Source organism: Penicillium verhagenii, assembly GCF_028828195.1.
Source record: "Penicillium verhagenii strain IBT 33310 chromosome Unknown utg000008l_segment0_segment0, whole genome shotgun sequence".
Classification (NCBI taxonomy): domain Eukaryota; kingdom Fungi; phylum Ascomycota; class Eurotiomycetes; order Eurotiales; family Aspergillaceae; genus Penicillium; species Penicillium verhagenii.
In genome coordinates this window covers 817,795-838,552 of record NW_026643172.1, presented here as the reverse complement: position 1 = coordinate 838,552, position 20,758 = coordinate 817,795, and the positions used below count along the sequence as shown (strand labels likewise).

Here is a 20,758-nt window from a genome sequence, read left to right as displayed (position 1 = left end):
GAAATCAACTTATTGGGTTTTTTAACTGGATTTTAGGGCTGAAAATTGTGTTTCTGGTGCATCGAAATCGAGACATAGAAACTTCTGATGGGCTTGTACCTTGGGACCCTTTAGCTTACCATCGCGAACTGCTGGTACAGATCCATCGGTATAAAATTACTGCCCACTGTTACCCATGGCTGTCCCAGGGCTACATAGCTTTTCTTTGTATGGAGTATTTTTGCCCCCCGTTCTTTTTCACCTCAATTTTTTTTTTCTTTTCCCCTCATACAAAGCCACAGACATGGGCTGAGAGGAGTGGGGCGATAGACGGCTTACGTAGACATTTAAATAGTTGGTAAAAAGCTTGGCCACCGATCACTGCCAAATGACACCAAGATTCAAATATTATAATGCGCTATGGACATGTTATGGATCATCATTAAAGAGAATAGAGCCACCGATCGGCAGGAACGAAATGAAGAAGCTAAATCGATTAATCCATGGTTGTACCATGCACATGCCCCCTAATAAAACGTCGGGCCAGGCCACGTTGGAATGTCAAATTTGCCCTAATGGAAAGTGGATCAAATATTCAGCCACATCAAAAATCGCAAACATGGGAAGTTCTGGGAAGTTCTAGCCCGACACCCGAGCGATTCCGGTGTTTCATATTAGCGCCATCTCTCCCTGCTAACGTGTCGAGTTCCAAGACAAATCCGCTTGATCCATCGAGTGTTGACTCAGGTACGACTCAGGTACCCGTAGGGTGTAGTACATCTCTCACTGCTCAGGCAGAATTCACCATGGTCGGCAGATTCTTGTTTTGTAGGGTGTATTGTTGCCCAAAATGGCCAACGAATGCACATGTGGCTCTTCCTAAGAGGTCATGATGAGGGGGTATCATCGTGTAAAAATATTTGCTGTCAATCTGGAGTTGGCATCCATAGTACCGAGTACAGGACCTTCGTGGCACGGGACCCCTGGGCGCTTGCATGCTGACGAGTCACCACGGCGGGTACCTGATTATCATCCGAAGTCAACCCCTCACAGACTTGCGGGATATACGTTGGCGTGTTTGTGGGAAAGAAAAATATGGGGGTAACACGGTGTATATGACGAGATAATGATAATGGAGCAGTTCTTCAGGGTTCTTGGCGACCTGCTTCGTGGTATTGACAGGCACCGTGGACATTATGAAAAAGACTAGGCGATGGGGTGAAAAAACGAGACGTCACCTGGGGGAAGACAACTAGCAAACAAAGGAGATTAATGTGATGGTTTCAAATAAGAAAGGATAAACAAAAATAAACAATGAAAGGGAAATTGAAACATGGTATACTTGGAGTATCCATGGATGCACTTGGATGACTGAGAATCGACGAACGCCCGAAAAGCGTAGACGCCATGGAAATGAGGCACCGAGGCAGTAAGGCAATCACCAAAAAAGTGGCGTATCGAGAGTCACGTGCGATAAGATTCCATATCTGGATTAGTGCGGGCAAGAAATGAGGAAAGTGGGATTTTGAAAGAGAGCAAGATAATAAGAAAAAGCGGAGAAATTGAAACGTGCTGCGGCATCGTTGATCTGAGAGACAACAGGGAAAATGTCTCTAGCTCTTGAGGTTTGTGCTTACCTGTGAAAAAAAAAAAAAAAACCTTTAGCCGCAATGGAACTAACCCAAAGTGGCAGCATATCGATGCTTGTGTGCCAACATCAGCATTGAAAGCACTGTCATGGGGTGGACGGAACTTCATTCTCCAGGGCCAAGGTCCTTTTATACACCTCATCGAAGATGAATCTGGAGATGTGGTGACGCGAGTAAAGGTCTTCAAGCGCAACCATTTACATGGATTCATCTCGCTTTCCGAAGAGCAAGATCAGACTGCCCAAGACCATGTCCGTTTCATAGCTTGGGGTGGTGAGTCAGTACGGGTTGTTGATTTGAGATCAACTTTGAATGATGGAATTGTTTTGTCTGTCTCTTCTGCGGAATTTCTCGCCCCAGATTGGATCATGAGCGGCTGTGCGGCTTTGAAGAATGACACTGCATACTTGATCACCGCCAACAATTCACTATTGAGCTTGAAGTTGACTCAGAGTATCAAATCTCCGGGTCAGACCGTGGTAGATATCTACCAACTTGCAACAAGCGTCAAGTCAATTCTGTGTTCAGCTCACCTCGTTGCGCTTTCGCCTACTCACGTGCTTATTGCCTCTGGAACCATCTTTGGAGAGATTATTGTTTGGTCTTGCTTTATTGATGGAACCGATGCCGCACACACTAAGGGATTTGCATCGATCCACCACTTCTTTACTGGACACGACGGAACTGTTTTCGGTGTGCAAATCTCGCCTGTTATCCCATCTATGAAAGATGGAAAGCCGGGCCGGGTTATGGCCAGTTGCAGTGACGATCGAACTGTGCGAATCTGGGATATCTCTGACTGTGAGCATAAGTCTCCCCTTGATCCATCAGCGTACTCCACAGACGGCTTCGATCTTCGAAGCACAGGCCTTGGTGCCACTTATGGAACCGATTCTGGAACCGGCTCCGAGTCTTGCATAGCCCAAGAATTTGGACACTCTGCACGCATCTGGAGTATCAGATTTCGATCAAATATCTCGCCAGATTCAAAAAAGATTGGAATGGTGACCCGTAGTGAGGATGCTATGTGCATTGCCTGGGATTTGATGTGGGATTCGCCGTCTCCGGGTGTCACAAGTTACAAATTACACAAGGATTTCTCTTCGCACGCACATCTCGGGAAACATATATGGTCGATGGACGTTTGCCGCCGCGGCGACGATACCGTGGTTTATACCGGTGGTGCTGATGGTGCATTGAGGAGCTTCAAAATTGATGAAATCCGACGTTCTCCGACAATTGCAATGCCTCTGGAAAGGTTAAAGAGTGCCAAGACTAGTTGCGTCCAATATTTCGCCTTCTTGGGTGAGGATTGCCTCATTATGTGCGACAAGGCAAGCAAGCTCCAGATTGGACACGTGAGCCCGGGGCTTGATGCTGAGATTGCATGGGAAGCTTTGGACAACATTGAAGACATTGGCCCGATTTCTCTGATAAGTGGAATTCCCGAGAAAGGTCTGGCATTGATAAGTGATCCTCGCGGCAAAGTACGGCTGTACAACCACAATCTCAAATCGGTCTCCGATCTAATTGAATTGCCCGGGCGGCCCATGGAAATTTTGATTATTCGATGCAATGGTGAAACTGAAGGTTCACGCTCAACGTTTTCCTTTGTTGCTTCTTACGCTAAGAAGGAGTTCACAACATTGGTGACTATCTCCGAGTGGACCAGTGATCGCCCTCGGGTAGAGGCCATTTCAGTTACTTTACCCAAGTTACCTTATGATGTTGCCTCCGCGTCCCTTCTAAGTAACGGAGAATATTTGTTGCTAGGGTCTAGACTGGGTGGCTTATCAGTACACCGGGTCGCAGGCGCCGAGATTTCCACTCATTCTCTTTTTGTTGACTGGCGTGTGCATGGTCATCAAGGTACCAACCATATCCAAACGATTTCTTCAGCGAAGGCTTCGGACGGCTCGGATTTGGAGTATGTCTTGTCATGTGGGCGTGATGGAAAATACTGTGTCCATGAAGTTAAGATTGGCAAGGAAAGAGGTGATGCGATCACCCTGACCACCGTGCACCGGACTGAATCGGCGCTTGGTGGAAACATTGAGGGAGCATACTTTGATCATCTGACAGGTGATTTGATGATGTATGGCTTCAGATCCCAAGACTTTGTGCTGCGAAACGAGACAAGACAAACAGATATTACATCGATCGGATCAGGAGGCTCCCGCAGGCCCTGGGACTTTCAATCGCGTATCAACGGTGCAGATGGCGATCTTCTTGTTTGGAGAGAAGGTGCTTCTCTTGCTAGTCAAAGGATTAGACATGATTTGAATTCCTTGGTTCGTGCTGGAGGTCATGGAAGGGAGATCAAGGCGATGGACGGCCTGCAAGGCGCCAATGACATGCCACCTCTTTTTGCCAGTGGCGCAGAAGATACCGCGATCCGGATTTCCACAATTTTGGACTCGGCCAATGCAGGCCCATGGGGATCTGTGCAAACTCTTCGTGTCTTGAGCACCCACGGATCTGGCGTCCAAGAAGTTTCGTGGTCAAACTGTGGCAAATACCTTTTTTCAAGTGCTGCTTGTGAAGAATTCTTTGTTTGGGGGGTACGCTGGGTTCCTTCATTTGGAGTCGCTACAATTCTGGCGGCAGTTTGTCCAAAGGATGACCCAGACTCCGAGCTGCGGATTACAAGCTTTGACGTGGTGGATATAGCAGATGAAGGAGAAGAATCTGGATTCCTTCTTTGTCTCACGCTCTCCAACTCGTCAATCAAGGTCAGTGTCGCTTTCTTACCTTACCCTACACTCGAAAAGAAACTAATGGCCTGCAGATCTTCCACTACTCACCACACCAAAACCACTCTTTCACACTTTTAGCCCGAGGGAAATACATGACGAACTGTTTAACGCAGTGTCGATTTGTTGTCCAAGACTCTTCCGTGAAACTCATGACAGCCGCTACAGACGGATACTTCACTCTTTGGGATCTGACCGATACCCTTCAACCATTTTACACCATTAAATCATCCTCCCTAAAGGCCAAGGGACGACTCGAATCTTCTACAATTTCTCCTGGCGAAATCACTTGTGAGGATCGGCATCAAGTCCATTCTAACAGCATCAAAGCCATGGAATTAATTCCGTTGTCTGAGACAACAACGATGGTTTTGTCTGGTGGTGACGACAACTCGTTGGCAATATCACTTCTAAGATCTTCCCCGCAGCCAACAACTGACACAGATACGACCATTTCGACGATCTCAATTCCGGATGCGCATGCAGCCTCAGTCACAACCATCAAAGTGCTGAGCCAAACAAGCTCTCAGGTGAAAAATACCGGCACCGGCACTGATACTGTGAATATAATTGTAGCCTCATCCGGAAATGACCACCGAGTCAAGATGTGGTCGATCTCGGCCTCTGTCTCTGGATCGTCTTCGGGAAGTGTCGAAGTTCACTTCCTTCAGGACAAATACAGCCCCGTGGCTGATATCTCGTCAATGTGTCTTGTCCGAGGTGGGGTTAACCCAGACGATCATACTGATACCACGCTGCTCGTAGGTGGCGTTGGCGTTGAGCTCTTGAAGATCAAAAATGCTGATGAAGCTGCACGACTTTAACATTGGAAGTTTGCAAAGTTAAGCAGTAATGTACATATGAATGAAAATATGCATCGAACATTTTCGAATTCTCCCTGCTCTTAATGGGGCGCTTTGCTCAGGTGCACAACGTGGAATATTTGTAACTGGCAGGCCTAATGGATACCCAGATCCGTTTCAAAAACAGTTTAGACCAAGAGGGGAAAATTCACACATGCAAGGACCATGTCGGGGTTGCATTGACACCTGTGGATCGGCACCAATTCGTGGATAAGAAATGTGGGCGACATAAAATTGAGGGACCGACCCCGCAGTGAACGGAGGCTTCGCCGTTCAACATTGCAGGAATCTCGGACAAACAAGGAGAAGGCGAATTATTGACGGAACATGATCCGTGGCGAAATTCTAACAATCTGGAAATAGTGTGGGTGACACGAAATTTGACCGTCAGGCCATGCTCTTTTGGTGAGTAGATAAGGTTGATGCCCAGGCTAAATTCTCCTGAGGTTCCTTCTGTACTGCAGAAGGCTCTTTCTTTTGCCGGCAGATCAAGAAAAAAAAATCAAAGCTGCTAACTCAAGATGAAAGGGCGATTACTTTGGTGGGCTACTAGTCTTACCATGGCAGCAGCGGCGCCTTTTGGCAAGGCTTCGTTGCCTACCTATTTCTTTACGTTGTAAGAAAACAGCCCTACCAGCCCTATCGTTCTGCCAGAAATATTCTAAATCAAAACACGCAGTGGAGATTCATACAGCATGACTAGCTTCAATGTCTACGGTGAACAAGCAACACCCCAAGATCCGATGGGAAATCCACCACTGGGTGAATCTATATTCCAGACTAAAAATCTAAACCGGAAATGTGGATTTGAGATCTGACATCCGTTTAGGAACTGGAACAACAGGAGGAGGCATCAATTGGATAGGTGATCTTACAACAGCAGATAATGACTCGCTCGTTTTGAGTTATAACCTCGCAGTCGGGGGAGCAACGATCGACAATAATATCATAAATGCTGGAGTCGAAGATATGGCTACGCAAGTAGCCACGTTCCTTTCGATATATGGAGATAAGCCGGGGATAGCGCCATGGAGCTCTGATAATACAGTCTTCGGCTTTTGGATTGGAATTAATGAGTATCCGTCCACCCTTGCATTGCAGTTAACTTTGCTACCACCGATGAATTACTAACAATTCATCTACAGCGTTGGCTGGTCATATGCCATTGAAAACGCGACAACGCTCGTTCCGGAACTCATGGCCGTGTACAAGTCACTCGCAGAGCAGATATACGCCAAGGGAGGACGGAAATTTTTGTTCTTGAATGTCCCGCCAACCAGTCGAAGTCCATATATCCTGGACCAGGGGATAGCGGCATCACGAGCACATGCTGCATGGCTGGCTGTTTATAACGAGTACCTGAAGTTGATGGTTTTGGGATTTCAAGATGAGCATCCAGAGGTGGGTTGGGACTTCGGAGTGAAGATCATCGGCCAGGGGCTGTGGAATGCGTGGGCCTCGCTGACATCAAATGACTTCCAGATTCAAACTGTGATTTACAATTCTTGGGAATTCATGACAGGCATCTTAGACGATCCGCACAAATATGGATATCCGAACAATACATGCATTGATGACGACGGGACAACGTGTGTGTGGTGGAATAATTATCATCCCGGTCTGAAATACCATGCGCTGCAGTCCAAGGACATGAAGAAATATCTCTCCCCGTTCAAAGCGTGGTAGCTGGTTCGAAAATGGAAATGAGGAGAGCTGGTCCAGTTACCATGAGACGCGCGTCTTTTTCGCCTCTTGATTTTTCTTGCCTTTCTGGTTTTTACATACAAGATGAATCTATGATTCCATGTTGAATCTTGATGAACTCGTCCGTCATCGGCTGAGTGGCTAGGCCCAGTGGCTGAGAATTCCCCGAGTTGTGGACCTATCGTACCTTGGCATAGTGGGGGCGAGGCTGTGCAAGTCTGCAAGGGTTGTATTTCTCCAGTCCGGGGCTCCAGATCAAAACAAACATCTCAGAACCTCAAAAGTTCATCCTACACCAGTAAGACTTGCTATCGACACTCTCAAGACTACTAACTACTACCAGCGCATTTTCAGCCGTAGAATTGCCAAAAAATATGGAGGCACTTACAAATGACCCTATGCAAGTGACAAGTCGAACACGTCTTCTGACGTGCTTGAAGACAGCCATTTGGTACTTTCAACTTGGCGTAGGCAACAGTATAAGTATGGCGATCTCAATCAATTATCGAATTCTTTGGCGAATTTCGACTTGAGCTTTGGGTTTGAATCATGGATGCCTGATTGATTGCCGCTGTTTCAGGGGTCCTTCCTTTTTAGATAATTGGGTAGTAGGTGCTAGTACTTAAAGTGCGTGTCACGTCGTCAATGCCAACTATTTACTTGGTAGCGGTAGCTGACGCAACTCTCAGAAGACTTCCAACCTTGGAACATGATTGCTTCCTCGCTACTCCCCTTACGCCTGCGCAATGACCAATCGATGTATCAACGCCGTCCCTTTTATCTGGGTAACAAGGCAATCAACTCGATTCTCCAATATTTGTCCAAGACCGCGTGCAAACACCCGATTCATACCCTGTGCACCATAGCCATACTCGTCAGTACGACATATATCCGAGCACTCAAAAACAGTGTTTTCCACGCATCTGGAAATACCGGAACAACAGAATGGGACTCTTCGGTGACAGGCAGCCAGTCATTGATCACTGGCCCGCAAACTGGCTGGAAATGGCAGACCTTCGATGCAGAAGCAGATATCCCTGAGACCACAGTCCACCAGGTTTTGATGACATTGGTTTTCCCGGGATCCGATGCCGAAATGCCCCAAAAGATATCATCTGCCTTCGCTCACATTCCTTCAAACCTGCCTTTGGTTCACCTTCCATCGACGTCCAATTCCTTCACTACCTATTCACAACACAATACATTCCCGTTTTTGGTCGAATACAGCAATCTGGTCGAAGCGCTTGCTGCAATTCGGGACATCCCCAGTGATTCTTCCAGCTGGGAATCCTTTGACGCAAATCCGGTCGAGATTGAGCACAAAACGTGGATCATGAAAAGCAGAAGGATAGGTAAACCAGGCAGCCTTTCTCTGTGGGCCCAAAGTACATGCGCAGAGTTTCTTGATCTTCTCAAGAATGCACAACCACTCGATATTCCTATTATGGTTCTGGGCTACTTGTCGATGCACTTGACTTTTATCTCTCTATTTATGAGCATGAAAAAGCTGGGGTCAAGAGTTTGGCTAGCTACGAGCGTCTTGTTATCGTCAACATTTGCCTTCCTGCTGGCGCTTCACGTGTCAATCAAACTTGGAGTTCCAGTAAACATGAAACTACTATCCGAAGGACTCCCTTTTTTGGTTGTGATCATTGGCTTTGAAAAAAACATCACTTTGACAAGTGCTGTTCTATCCCACTCAGTGGAGCATCGAAATCGATACAAGAAGCATTCCCAAGATATCAGAGACACTCGGATGGAAAGTACCATCCAGTATGCGATCCGGAGCGCAATTAACGACAAGGGATATAGCATTTCTTGTCACTACTTCGTTGAAATTTTGCTGCTTGTCCTTGGAGCTGCAGCAAATGTGCAAGGTGGGTTACGACACTTCTGTGTTCTGGCTGCTTTGATTCTTTTTTTCGACTTCCTGCTTCTGTTTACCTTCTACGTCGCTATCATGTCCATCAAACTTGAGGTTAATCGCATCAAACGTCATTTCGATACGCGATACGCCCTACAGGATGAAGGTCTCAGCCAAAAACTTGCTGAAAGCGTGGCCAAAGACAATGATTTCGAGAAAGACGTGAGCCGATCCCTGCTTGGCAAGGATGGAAAGACCAACAGCATTCCCAAGTTCAAATTCTGGATGGTGGTGGGTTTCTTTGCCGTGAACCTTGCCAATATCTGCTGCATACCCTCTCAATATTCCTCCTCCGGCACGACGCTTTCAAATATATCTTCATGGACCAGAGGTCTCAGTGGCATTTCTATGACACCACCTCTTGACCCCTTCAAAGTGGCTGGAAATGGGCTTGATGAGTTGCTTTTCCAGGCCAGGGCACGAGATCAATCAACCGTGATTACCGTTCTCAGTCCAATCAATTATGAGCTGATATATCCTTCAACTCATTATGTTACCCCGTTTAACGCGAGGACCAGTGACCAACAACAAAAATCAACACGTGAGCTTTCGGGTTTATATGCAAAGTTGTGCGATAATGGACTTGGTGATGGAGTTGTGGATGGACTGTTGACTAGTCTCGAAGATCCTGTTCTTTCTAAATGGATATTCGTGACACTTGTTTTGAGTGTCGCTTTGAACGACTATTTGTTCAAGGCGGCCAGACTGGGAATCAAAGATCCCAATCATCCGGGTCTTCCAATTGATTCTAATGAACTTACTCGTGCAGAAACGTTCAACGCTGCCCAGGTTCTGACCTCGGAACTTATCTTAAGTCCGCAAGTTCCTCAGAAAAATGGCACAACTTCTGGAGGTGTCGGTCACAACAAGGATTCACAACCGACAATAGAAACAATAGGAAGTCTCACCACAAGAGATCGAGCACTTGAGAAGAAAACCTCAATTCCTGCCTTCAAACCCGAAGTTGATCATTTGTCCAACCTGACACCTATTTATGAGCTCTCTGATGAGACTGTCGTTGCTCTGTCTTTGCAAGGGAGAATCCCGGGATATGCATTAGAAAAGAAACTCAAAGACTGCACTCGAGCCGTGAAAGTTCGTCGATCCATCATTTCCAGGACACCGTGTACCGAGGATATTACCAACACGCTTGAAAACTCAAAGCTACCATATGAGCACTATGATTGGGAACGTGTTCTCGGGGCTTGCTGTGAAAACGTGATTGGGTACATGCCCGTCCCTGTTGGGGTAGCCGGTCCTATTGTCATTGATGGAAAAAGCTATTTCATCCCTATGGCTACAACAGAGGGTGTACTAGTTGCAAGCGCTAGTCGGGGAAGCAAGGCAATCAACCTAGGTGGCGGAGCCGTCACTGTTCTCACCGGCGACGGCATGACGCGAGGCCCATGTATAAGCTTCGAAGTTCTCGAACGAGCAGGTGCTGCGAAGAATTGGCTTGACTCGGAAGCCGGTCAGACCTTGATGAAGGATGCATTTGATTCAACGAGCAGATTCGCGCGCTTGCAGAGTATGCGGACTACTATTGCTGGTACCCACTTGTACGTCCGATTCAAGACTACTACTGGCGATGCTATGGGGATGAACATGATCTCCAAGGGTGTTGAGCATGCTCTGAATGTGATGGCGACCGATGCAGGCTTTGACGATATGAAAATTGTGACTTTGTCAGGGAATTATTGTACCGATAAGAAGCCGTCAGCTCTAAATTGGATCGACGGACGCGGAAAGGGGATTGTAGCGGAAGCCATCATCCCCGCGAATGTCGTGAGAGACGTTTTGAAAAGTGACGTGGATAGCATGGTCCAACTGAATATCTCGAAAAACCTCATTGGATCCGCAATGGCAGGCTCCACTGGTGGTTTCAATGCCCAAGCTGCAAACCTAGTGGCAGCAGTTTTCATTGCCACTGGTCAAGATCCCGCACAAGTTGTGGAGGGTGCAAATTGCATAACCCTTATGAATAAGTACGTCTAACTCCATATTTGATCGAGACTTCATTACTGATTCTGTCTATCTAGTCTTCGTGGCTCGCTCCAAATATCTGTCTCTATGCCGTCCATTGAGGTTGGAACATTAGGAGGTGGCACCATTTTGGAGCCACAGGGAGCAATGCTTGCGATGCTTGGTGTCCGTGGATCGCACCCAACCACACCCGGTGAAAATGCACGCCAGCTTGCGCGTATTGTTGGGGCCGTTGTTTTGGCTGGGGAACTCTCCTTGTGTGCTGCTTTGGCTGCTGGTCACCTCGTGAAGGCGCATATGGCACACAATCGAGCTACTCCGGCACCCTAAGACATCGATATATTTCTACATAGCTCTTCTTTCCCTGAATTAGCAATATTACGCATCATAAATATACATATGTAAATATAATGACAGATGAAGACACATGCAAAACTCAAGTGCTAGCACGAGAGCATTACTCATCCACACATGTGCAATTAATATCCTAATGCATACATTGTGGTTCAATGTTCACATGTGCAGAAATAAAGCCCCTGACTGTTTGATAGAACAGGCCTCATGAATTGAGCGGCTGCGCTTCCCTTCGAATGTTGGGCTAAAATAAGTCGGAATGGGTCTTGAATGTACAGTGTAGTAGCTGTCACAGCCTACGTACTAAGTGTACTTTCAAATCGTGCATCGGTCGTGCATCCTTTGGCCCGAACATAATAGACGCTGATGGTTAATATTACGCCGTATAAATGATCACAGCAGTGGAGCTGACTAGTAGCAAATGTGGCTGAGCTTCAACGTGTTTTCGTATAAATTGTGCCTACAGGTTAGAGATGCTATCCAACAACAATCTCACGTTTCATCTTACATTTTCTTGTTACAAAACCACATCATCCAAAGTTCCAGTGCTGGTATATCAGTGCTTCTTTATCTGTCTTTTATCTTCAACATTTCACTTTGTTCATTGGATTCCATCTCCAAAATACATACCAGTAGTTATCATTTCTTCTTTTTTCTATTCTCTTATTTATCCGCCACTACAACGATCAAAACCATGTTCTCTACTGGCAAAGATGTGGGAATCAAGGCCATGGAAATTTATTTCCCGAGTCGCGTCCGTATACCTCTTGGTTGACATTACACCTGAACCATCTGGATAACTAACAGATTTCCTTACAGTATGTGCCTCAAGAGGATTTGGAAACCTACCTGGGCGTCAGCACCGGAAAATTGACTATCGGACTTGGCCAACAGAAGATGAGCTTCTGTGATGATCGTGAAGGTAGTTAACTCATCACACTTATACCCGGCCAACTTAGTTCCACGTTCTATGCTGACAAAATGTTACTAATTCCATAGATACATATTCCATGGCACTCACCGCCGTCTCTTCTCTTCTGGAAAAGTACCAGATTGACCCAAAGACAATCGGTCGTTTAGAGGTGGGAACTGAAACACTCCTCGACAAATCGAAGTCATGCAAGTCAGTCCTCATGCAGCTCTTCGGAGAAAACACGGATATTGAGGGGGCCGATACATACAACGCTTGCTATGGTGGCACAAACGCATTGCTGAACGCAGTCAATTGGGTTGAGTCGTCCACATGGGATGGCCGTGATGCCATTGTGGTAGCGGTTGATATAGCTCTGTATGATACGCCTGCTGCTCGCCCGACAGGCGGTGCCGGCTGCGTGGCTATGCTTATTGGAGCTGATGCGCCTTTGGTGTTGCAGCCATTCCGCGGATCCTACATGAAACACTCGTACGATTTCTACAAGGGAAATTTCAAGTGCGAGTACCCAATCGTTGATGGGCAGTACTCTAATCAATGTTACCTCGAGGCATTAGACAACTGCTATGAGCGCTACCGGGCAAAGCATCTGGCTCACAGTCGCAGTCTCACGAACGGAGCCACAAACCCCGACGCCGGTAGCTTTCTAGACACCTTTGACTATTTTGTCTTCCACGCTCCTTACTGCAAGCTTGTTTCGAAGGCCTACGGCCGGCTCTTATTCCATGATATGCGGACGGAGCCTGCCCATTTTTTTGAGATTCCAGAGACCATTAGCAGTGCGGACCATTCTGCATCTCTAGTGGATAAAGGAATTGAAAAGACCTGCATCGCATTGACAAGAGAAAGGTTCTTGGAACGTGTTGAGCCCTCCATTACTGCCCCAACCAACTGCGGGAATATGTACACTGCTAGTGTTTACTCGGCATTGATAAGCCTTCTAAACAATGTTTCTACTGAAGAACTGCAGAACAAGTGCATTGGCATCTTCAGCTACGGCGGTGGTTTAGCCAGTACTCTCTTCAGCATCCGCGTGAAAGGAGACACTTCCAACATTTCAAAGCGGATTCGGTTGATTGAGCGCTTGGAATCCCGAGCTGCTGTTTCACCGCAATTCTACAACGAGGTAAGCCTGTTCATTGGCACCTAATACCCACTTCTAGGCCCCCAGACGGTCAATCGCTAACGATTTTAGATGTGCGACATCCGGGAAAAAGCTTATCAGCAAAGGAGCTATACCCCCGTAGGAAGCATTGCTAGCCTTGCGTCCAATACATACTACCTTGTTCATGTGGACGAGATGTTTCGGCGAACGTATGAGAAGAAATTGGCCATCTGAAATTGAACAGACGATTACATAATATAGTGGAGTGGAACTCCCATAGACAAGGCAATTCAAACATTTGATCAACATGAGCTTCAAATCTTTTGTGTATTATAGTTCATTTTTATCACTGTTAGTACTCGTAGAAGCGCTTGTCACTGAGGCTCCACTTTTTTCAAGCAAGGCAACCGTTATCAGTGCGATAAGCGGCATAAGCCTCACTAATTCCGCTTTTCCGGTCACACACTCTTCTCTATCTCACCCACTTGGCTAAATTATTAATAGAGAAAGATCTAACATCATGCTGAAAAACACCATGACTCCCGAATCAAGAAAACCCGAAGATGATTCAACCGATCAAAGGCCAAGGAAGAGGGCCAAGTACACTCAAATCGCATGGTATGTGTGGCGCTCCAGTTCCGAGTTGCCGAGATACTAACCGCCTCAGCAACGAATGCAAAAGACGCAAGTTGAAATGCAGTGGGGGAAATACATGCACTCGATGTACTCGAGACGGTATTCCGTGCGTTTATGCGACGCACCGGCCTGTCGCGGCTACCCCAGAGAATGAAATCAAGGATGACCGGTATGGCCCCTATCATGACTCGTCAAGTTCTTTATCGTCGGCCTGCCGTTGGACCGTCCCCCTCAACCCAGTGGACTAATTCTGCACAGAGTAAATACTAGATTTGAGGCTGTGAATCAGCAACTCGAGACCTTGCAGCGGGAGATGCGAACTATTTCCACTCGACTTCGTGAGCTCGAATCTGCGAACAATCCGATCGACTCGCCCAAATTGTCGGCCCGCGGAACTGCGGCCGCAGTCGGGTTGCACCGCATCCTTAATGCACCTAAGTCACCTACATATGTCGGTCCCACAAGTGCTGAATTTGGCCTCGGTCGCCAAGATCGCATTGCTTCCACGTACAGTAGCCGCAACGGCGACTTCAATGATGCTGAGGAAGAAGACTTTGACCTTTCGACAACTGCTCCCAGCCCTGCTCCATCGGATGAACAATTAAATGAAGTTTCCGGGGATCCAATCAAAGCGTTGGGCCTTGAGGAAATATTACGCTTGATTCAGGTCTACGAAGACACTGTTGGTATAATGTACCCCTGTGTTGACCTTGCTAGCCTTCGTACTTATGTCGTCGAATATCATCACCAATATGATCCAGCCATTGACCGCGTGGCGGGTCCGGCGCAGAAGGCTTCTGACCAAGACTGGTTTCACGCCCGGGATGTCCAGGTGCTGAAGATTCTATTGGCCACTGCCTTGCTTGTCGAGTCGCATGGCCGGAGTGAGCGCGCAGCGCAGTTGGCAGATAGCGTTGAAGATCACTTTGCCAGTCGACTAAAGGTAGCCGAAGTTGACATGAAGGAAATTCTCATTTTGACACTGCTGGTGGGTCTCTTATCTCTATATCTTGAGCTTCTTTCTAACAAGTACAGTCTATATTTCATTCATATCGCGACGACGAAGTCATTGCCTGGCGGCTGACTGGAATGGCTGCCCGGGGTAGCATGGAGCTTGGCCTACACTGCCAGGATACATGGCACAAGACGGGAGGTGTATTCCCTGGTGCGCTAGAGTGGATGTGGGCAAGCCGGTTATTCTGGTGCATCTACGTGCTTGACCGGAAATGGTGTTTTGGAACTGGCCTTCCATTTGCCATTCAAGAATCAGACATGGACACCAACCTCCCAGAGCCAGGGCACTCGACACCCTACCTAGCTTGTATGATTTCTTACTCTAGGCTTAGTACAAAGGTCTGGGGCTTAGTTGTCGGGTGGAGGAACAGATCACGGGAAGCGACAGTTGAAAAGTGCGCATTTTTAGACGCACAGGTTCAGCAATGGGTGCATTCTATCCCACGGGAGCTACGATTTGATCCAACCTGGCGCTCATCTGCAGGACCAGAGCATACAGATAGAGCCATGATGCTTCAGGTTCTTCTCGCACTTCAAGCGAACCAGCTCCGGATTCTCGTTTATCGCCAGAACCTCCTGAGTAGCGAACGAATTGCAGAGGACTTGGCCGGAGCCTCCACGGCAGTGGAAACTGCGAAAAGTACTGTTCACATGCTGGACTACTTCAGTGGTGTGTCCAACGTCTATTTCCAGTGGCCAGAGCCTTTCAACTACTTTTTGATCTCAGCCCTTGCAGCCCTTTTCCTGGCTGTTCTGCATGCCCCGGCTCGCTTTAGTCAAACGTGCCGACCTGAATTCTACACGGCTATTGACATGGTGCGCCGCTCAGCCACGCGGGCTCGTACGTCTCGACGTCTTCGAAAGATCATTCGCAGTTTGAAACGCATTCAGCTCAATATACACTGGCAGAAAACCCCCGGTCGCCAAGCCTCAGATCGCCACGCTCGAGCTCCCCATGCAAGCTCGGGCTCGGGCCCTTCCATGAGTGTCGATCCAAACACAGGTGCTCCCTCTCTGCCAAGACAAGTAGAATCTCGCACTTTGTGGGATTCTACTCCAGGATCGTCTAGCATTGACTCTCCGTCGCTTCAAAATCCACCGAGCCTCTATCAAACACCTGGGATGTCGACCCCGCAAAAATCGTCGGCCACATTTTGGCCCCTTTCGCCTGGCACGGCTCCAGAGGCAGATTCAAACCAGTGTGAGGATCTCAGTAGTTTCTTTGAGATTGCAGGTGGACTTTATTTTGATCCTCGGGCTGGCGCAGACTTCACGACCGAAGTGAACATACCTGGGATGCCAAACTGTGAGAATGGTCGATCGCCAAATGCTTTAGATGCATTCCAGGCCGAGGATGAGGCCTTGACACGCGTTATGGCGGGTTTACTATAACGTATTTGAAAACCTTGAATGCAGACTTATGAATCCCCAGCAAGGCATGAGAACATTTCAAATCTTCAAAATATTCCAATCATTCAATTTCTAACTCTCCATACTTAATTGTCTAACAACTTGACAATTCGATCCATGGATCGTAATTTCATGATGTACTTTGCTCGTGCTTCTTGCAACTATCAAGCGAGCTCAAATTCATCCCAGGGAAGAGAGCGATCGTTTGCGGGTATTACATTCGTTCACTCTTGTTCCTAGGAAATATATCAATTTAGGTAGTCGTGGTTAAATCGTCAGTTTTGGTGCGGAAGGATTAGCGAAGACGAAGACGCCCCTCTGACCACCGGGTGCGGGCTTTCTCCCACCATTGTGGAAGCTCATATGCTGAATGACAGAGCATACCGGCAATAAAGCCAATCGCGTCGTTCTTGAATCCAACCAACAAGCCTACCGTCACCATCATCACTGTCCATCGTCGTTTGCGCTCTTCGTCAGTGAGCATAGGGCCAATGTGTTGCTCGCCAATCCCTAGCATTCCGCTGCCCGCTTGTCCTATATCCCGGGCAGCAGATGTGTTGAGGCTCTCGCCAACGCTCACGAGTTCCAGCCCAGCCGCAATAACCATGACCCCCAGGAAAGCTGCCGGGAAACGTTTCAATAGATCCACTAGCGTTTCTCCGAAAAGAAGCCCAATGATGAGTTTCAGGGCACCAAGGAAGATGATACTGGCACCCGACCGTGCACCAAATCGATACTGAGCAGCCAGGCCACCGGATCCATGGCATACCGGCATTGCGCCAAACCAGCAGCCCAGTAGATTCATTCCAGCAACACTTAAACCAATATGCGTGAATGAAGGGGTGCGGACGGACGGCAGTAAGTCGTGTGCGAGATGAACAACAGCAACGATGGAGTTGAGAGTGGTCAGTGGTATTTGACCAATACCAGCGTCAATGGCACCGACTCGCCATTCAGAGGGCATCGGCACCACGACATAGGGGTGCCAAAATTCAAATCCAGGTAGATCAGCAGCCAGAGCCGTTCTAATGATCGCAAATAGCAGTCCAAGCGCAAAAATAACCAAAGCATATGGAACACCTCGATATATGTGCGTGGTGAGAAGAGCCACAAATGCAGCAAGCGCCCAGATCCGATTATCTGCCCAAGACGGGCCGATCCATCGCAAGGGTGCCAACATACTGCCACAAGCGGAGATGACCAACGACAGCCCCGCTCCGACCTGAATTCCTTTGATAACCGGGATGGGGATCACGTTGGAGAACCAGCGTAGCAGACCTGTAACACTGAACACGAGAATGCATGCCCCAACGAAGATCCCGGCGGCGGCGATCGAGCCGTTGGAGAAGTTACGAGCAATAGCCACGGCAGCGATCGCTTTCATAGGTTGAACCGGGAGGGGAATACCGAAATATAGACCGGTCAGGATGTTATATACACCGGAAAAAATGAGGGTGGCTGTTAGGGAGACGGAGCCGTTGACAGCTAGCGCGATAGCGATAGGTAGAAAGGTTCCCAGATCTCCCAGGGACCCCGAGATTTCGGAGACATAGTTACGCTTGAAGCTGCGTAAATTGTGGGCCGAGATTTCCCGCAGCGTCTGCGCCGTCATGGTGGGGAAATTTGCGAGATGGGAAGGTAAGGTTGAAGATGCAAGGAAGTTCAAGAGACCAAAAGCTTGGGGTGCTGCGGAGTTTATCAAGATCTCGGTGGACTCCGATCAGCCCCGCACGATTGTTGGTCGTACAACCTCCGCGGCTGGACAATCCTGTTTAAAACTAGTCAGAGTGGGCCGAGTGTCATATATTTGATTATCCCAGTAAATCAGCTAATTGGTGCACATGTGGTCATTTTTATTGATGACTAGTAGAAACCTCGTAATGAGAACAATATGAAATCAGTGGCGATCTTTCCACGTGCAGAATCCTGTTCCTCTTAAGCTTTTCCATGTAATTTGACACCATTTTTAATAATGATGAAGCAACCTATAAGTATTTATATATGGTTAGCAGTGCTTACTTGGGCAATGAATGTCCGAAAGCTAAGCAATATTTATTAATTTGAAAATTAACCACTGCTTGAGATTTCGAACCTTCAAGGTCCTTGATTTTATACATATTCGCTATGACCGCGTCAAACACATCTTAGCTTAATCACCTGGGTAAATGGATGCACATACTTTCAAAAATTTCAAGGACCCAGCACTGATCTCATCAAATTTCTAATGAATGAATTTTCCATGTCTGGGCGTTGACACATAAATAGAGGACAATAATATACTTCCACTATGTACTACTGTCACCTGCTATTGTTCTGCTGTTTGCTTCTTATCGATAAGATAAGGGAATATCAAGGCGGTGAGGCTTCCATCCCCCCAATGTCGTCACTCACGGTGTGATCTGCAACGATTCAAATTTCCTTTCACAACGTTGTACCCCTCTTGTGTTTTCAAGATCAAAATGACCATCAGCTCAGTAGTGGAAGACCCTCTCGCCCTTCTACCCCCCGAGATCGTTCTGCGCATTCTGGACTTCGCCCCGGTCTCGGCACTCGCGTCCCTCACAGCTTGTTCCTCCGCCTGGCACGAATTTATTGATGTAACCCATCAAGAAGCCATTTATAGCTCCGAATCCAAGACCCTCCATCCACCCGGCACAACGCGTGATCTTTCATTCTTGTCATCCGCGGGAAGCTTTTCTAAATCATTCGAGGGAACCACATCATGGAAGGATTTATGCAAGCGCCAGACGCTTCTCGCCTGCAACTGGGCCGATTCCTCTCCCATCACCCAAGAGTCTGTGCTGCAGGTCGGCAATGATCCGATTTGGCGCTTTCGTCCCGATTTCAAACGTCGGTTTTTCGTCTCCACCTCCCATGCTGGTGGTTTGAATGTCACGGATATGGATAGCGGTTGTATCTTATGGCGCCTGCCCTCTTCAGAAACCCAGCACGAGAAATCCGTCCGCCCGTACGCTCATCTTGAGTACCAGGATGGAATGGCCGTTTTCGATCGAGAGGGCGATGCTGTTGAGGTCTGGCAGGCTGATATCGATGGGGCACCACGTGGGGAGTTCCGACGCATCGCGATCTTGAATCATGACTGCCAGACTAGAGGCTTCCAGTTATCATATGATACGCTCTGCGTCGTCTCAAATGAAGGGCAAGGCTTTGTCTATGACATGAAGCAGCGACCTCCTCAGTTGACCACGCACATGAAGATCGAACGTAACGCCATTGGTCACTTAGATCAAAGTGAAGATGTGGTCATCTACTCCGTGGGAGAACAGGGCTATCATATCTACGAGAAGGCGTCTGGTAAATATTTGGGTGCCTTGCATCCATCGCACGGTCCAAACAGATATCATATTCGCTCACCTCCCGCGAGTTCCCGTTCCGCAAGTGCGGCATTGGCGGGAGCTGCCCGACACGGTCCAACCCACCGTATCTTGCCTTCCGGACCACCTCGCAAAGATTGTCTGACGCCACTCGAGATCAAAAAGGGGCATCTTTCCCCGCCACCGAGTGACCCGGACCACGTTTGGCATGGACCAGATGAGTGGGGAGCGGGCATGCTGGACGGCGATCTCTTTGTTGGCTTTTCTCGAGCTGGTCGCGTATTTATTTGCTCTGACTGGCGAAAGGCAATCCAGGATGAAGATTCATTCATCGAGAACACCTCCACTATTGAATGTGAATCAGACGGTTCTAGCTTTGATTTAGGTGGCTGGTTATCCGTGCGCAATCACCGTGTCATGTTCGAAATCCAGGACCGGGTATACGTTGTGGCACTTGACGATCGCAACAAGATTCCCACGGAAAACCCGCCTTCACGCGCCTCGTACGCCTTACTCACCAGCTCCGCGCCTCAGCTTGCTGTACCTGTCAGCTTTATGACACTGTGCGATGATGCTATCATGACCACTTACACGGTTTGTTTTCATTCCTTCAAGCGTGGATATTATCAATTAGAAACGATATGGCTGATATTAAGATTTATAGACCCTTGGCTGGCGTCAGACCATCTCCGACATCCCTGGTCAGGCTACCCAGCAACAACATGAAAACCCCGCTCGCATCTTCCCAACCAAAGCTATCCGGATTGTCAGCCTAAGCCCCAACATCTCCAGCAATCCTACCTCTCCGTCAAACACCTCGCCTGAACGACCAACAGGTATTGGCAATGAAACAGACACACATCCGCATCCTGATGACCTTTGGCGCTCCCAAGCTGGCCTGTTAGAATTGATCCATATGCTACGGGATGAGTTCGAGGATGATGATGACGAGCCGGATCCTGCACTGGCAGCTGCACTAGCCAGAGACCAGGTCGATGCAGAATGGGAGGATGTTGATGAAGACTTCGATGATGCAGAAGATGATTAAAATGGGTGCATGTGAGGCATGACTTTGGCCTTCCTAAATTTCTGAAGTCTACGAGGTCAATCTTCAGGTC

General features: G+C 47.9%; 8 protein-coding genes across 8 annotated transcripts; 7 read left to right on the top strand and 1 right to left on the bottom strand.

Moving 5' to 3' along the window:
- Window positions 1-1,586: 1,586 nt before the first annotated feature.
- Window positions 1,587-5,205, top strand: N7466_008285 (tRNA (34-2'-O)-methyltransferase regulator RTT10; the record flags this gene model as incomplete). Its single annotated transcript, XM_057167674.1, has 3 exons — window positions 1,587-1,604; window positions 1,673-4,360; window positions 4,417-5,205. The coding sequence occupies 3 exons, from the start codon at window positions 1,587-1,589 to the stop codon at window positions 5,203-5,205; spliced, it is 3,495 nt and encodes a 1,164-aa protein (XP_057018305.1).
- Window positions 5,206-5,765: 560 nt separating this feature from the next.
- On the top strand, window positions 5,766-6,930 carry N7466_008284 (SGNH/GDSL hydrolase family protein; the record flags this gene model as incomplete). Its single annotated transcript, XM_057167673.1, has 4 exons — window positions 5,766-5,860; window positions 5,924-6,006; window positions 6,074-6,320; window positions 6,390-6,930. 4 exons carry the CDS (start codon window positions 5,766-5,768, stop codon window positions 6,928-6,930), a joined length of 966 nt encoding a protein of 321 aa, XP_057018304.1.
- A 727-nt stretch (window positions 6,931-7,657) lies between these two features.
- N7466_008283 (uncharacterized protein) lies at window positions 7,658-11,185 on the top strand (the record flags this gene model as incomplete). The annotated part of the gene is made up of 2 exons (XM_057167672.1): window positions 7,658-10,857; window positions 10,912-11,185. The coding sequence occupies 2 exons, from the start codon at window positions 7,658-7,660 to the stop codon at window positions 11,183-11,185; spliced, it is 3,474 nt and encodes a 1,157-aa protein (XP_057018303.1).
- A 1,034-nt stretch (window positions 11,186-12,219) lies between these two features.
- On the top strand, window positions 12,220-13,290 carry erg13A (putative hydroxymethylglutaryl-CoA synthase; the record flags this gene model as incomplete). The annotated part of the gene is made up of 1 exon (XM_057167671.1): window positions 12,220-13,290. The coding sequence occupies one exon, from the start codon at window positions 12,220-12,222 to the stop codon at window positions 13,288-13,290; it is 1,071 nt and encodes a 356-aa protein (XP_057018302.1).
- Window positions 13,291-14,194: 904 nt separating this feature from the next.
- Window positions 14,195-14,965, top strand: N7466_008281 (uncharacterized protein; the record flags this gene model as incomplete). The annotated part of the gene is made up of 1 exon (XM_057167670.1): window positions 14,195-14,965. One exon carries the CDS (start codon window positions 14,195-14,197, stop codon window positions 14,963-14,965), a length of 771 nt encoding a protein of 256 aa, XP_057018301.1.
- A 23-nt stretch (window positions 14,966-14,988) lies between these two features.
- On the top strand, window positions 14,989-16,287 carry N7466_008280 (fungal specific transcription factor domain-containing protein; the record flags this gene model as incomplete). Its single annotated transcript, XM_057167669.1, has 1 exon — window positions 14,989-16,287. One exon carries the CDS (start codon window positions 14,989-14,991, stop codon window positions 16,285-16,287), a length of 1,299 nt encoding a protein of 432 aa, XP_057018300.1.
- A 313-nt stretch (window positions 16,288-16,600) lies between these two features.
- On the bottom strand, window positions 16,601-17,917 carry N7466_008279 (putative sulfate/molybdate transporter; the record flags this gene model as incomplete). The annotated part of the gene is made up of 1 exon (XM_057167668.1): window positions 16,601-17,917. The coding sequence occupies one exon, from the start codon at window positions 17,915-17,917 to the stop codon at window positions 16,601-16,603; it is 1,317 nt and encodes a 438-aa protein (XP_057018299.1).
- An 847-nt stretch (window positions 17,918-18,764) lies between these two features.
- N7466_008278 (F-box protein) lies at window positions 18,765-20,688 on the top strand (the record flags this gene model as incomplete). The annotated part of the gene is made up of 2 exons (XM_057167667.1): window positions 18,765-20,234; window positions 20,305-20,688. 2 exons carry the CDS (start codon window positions 18,765-18,767, stop codon window positions 20,686-20,688), a joined length of 1,854 nt encoding a protein of 617 aa, XP_057018298.1.
- Window positions 20,689-20,758: the final 70 nt, after the last annotated feature.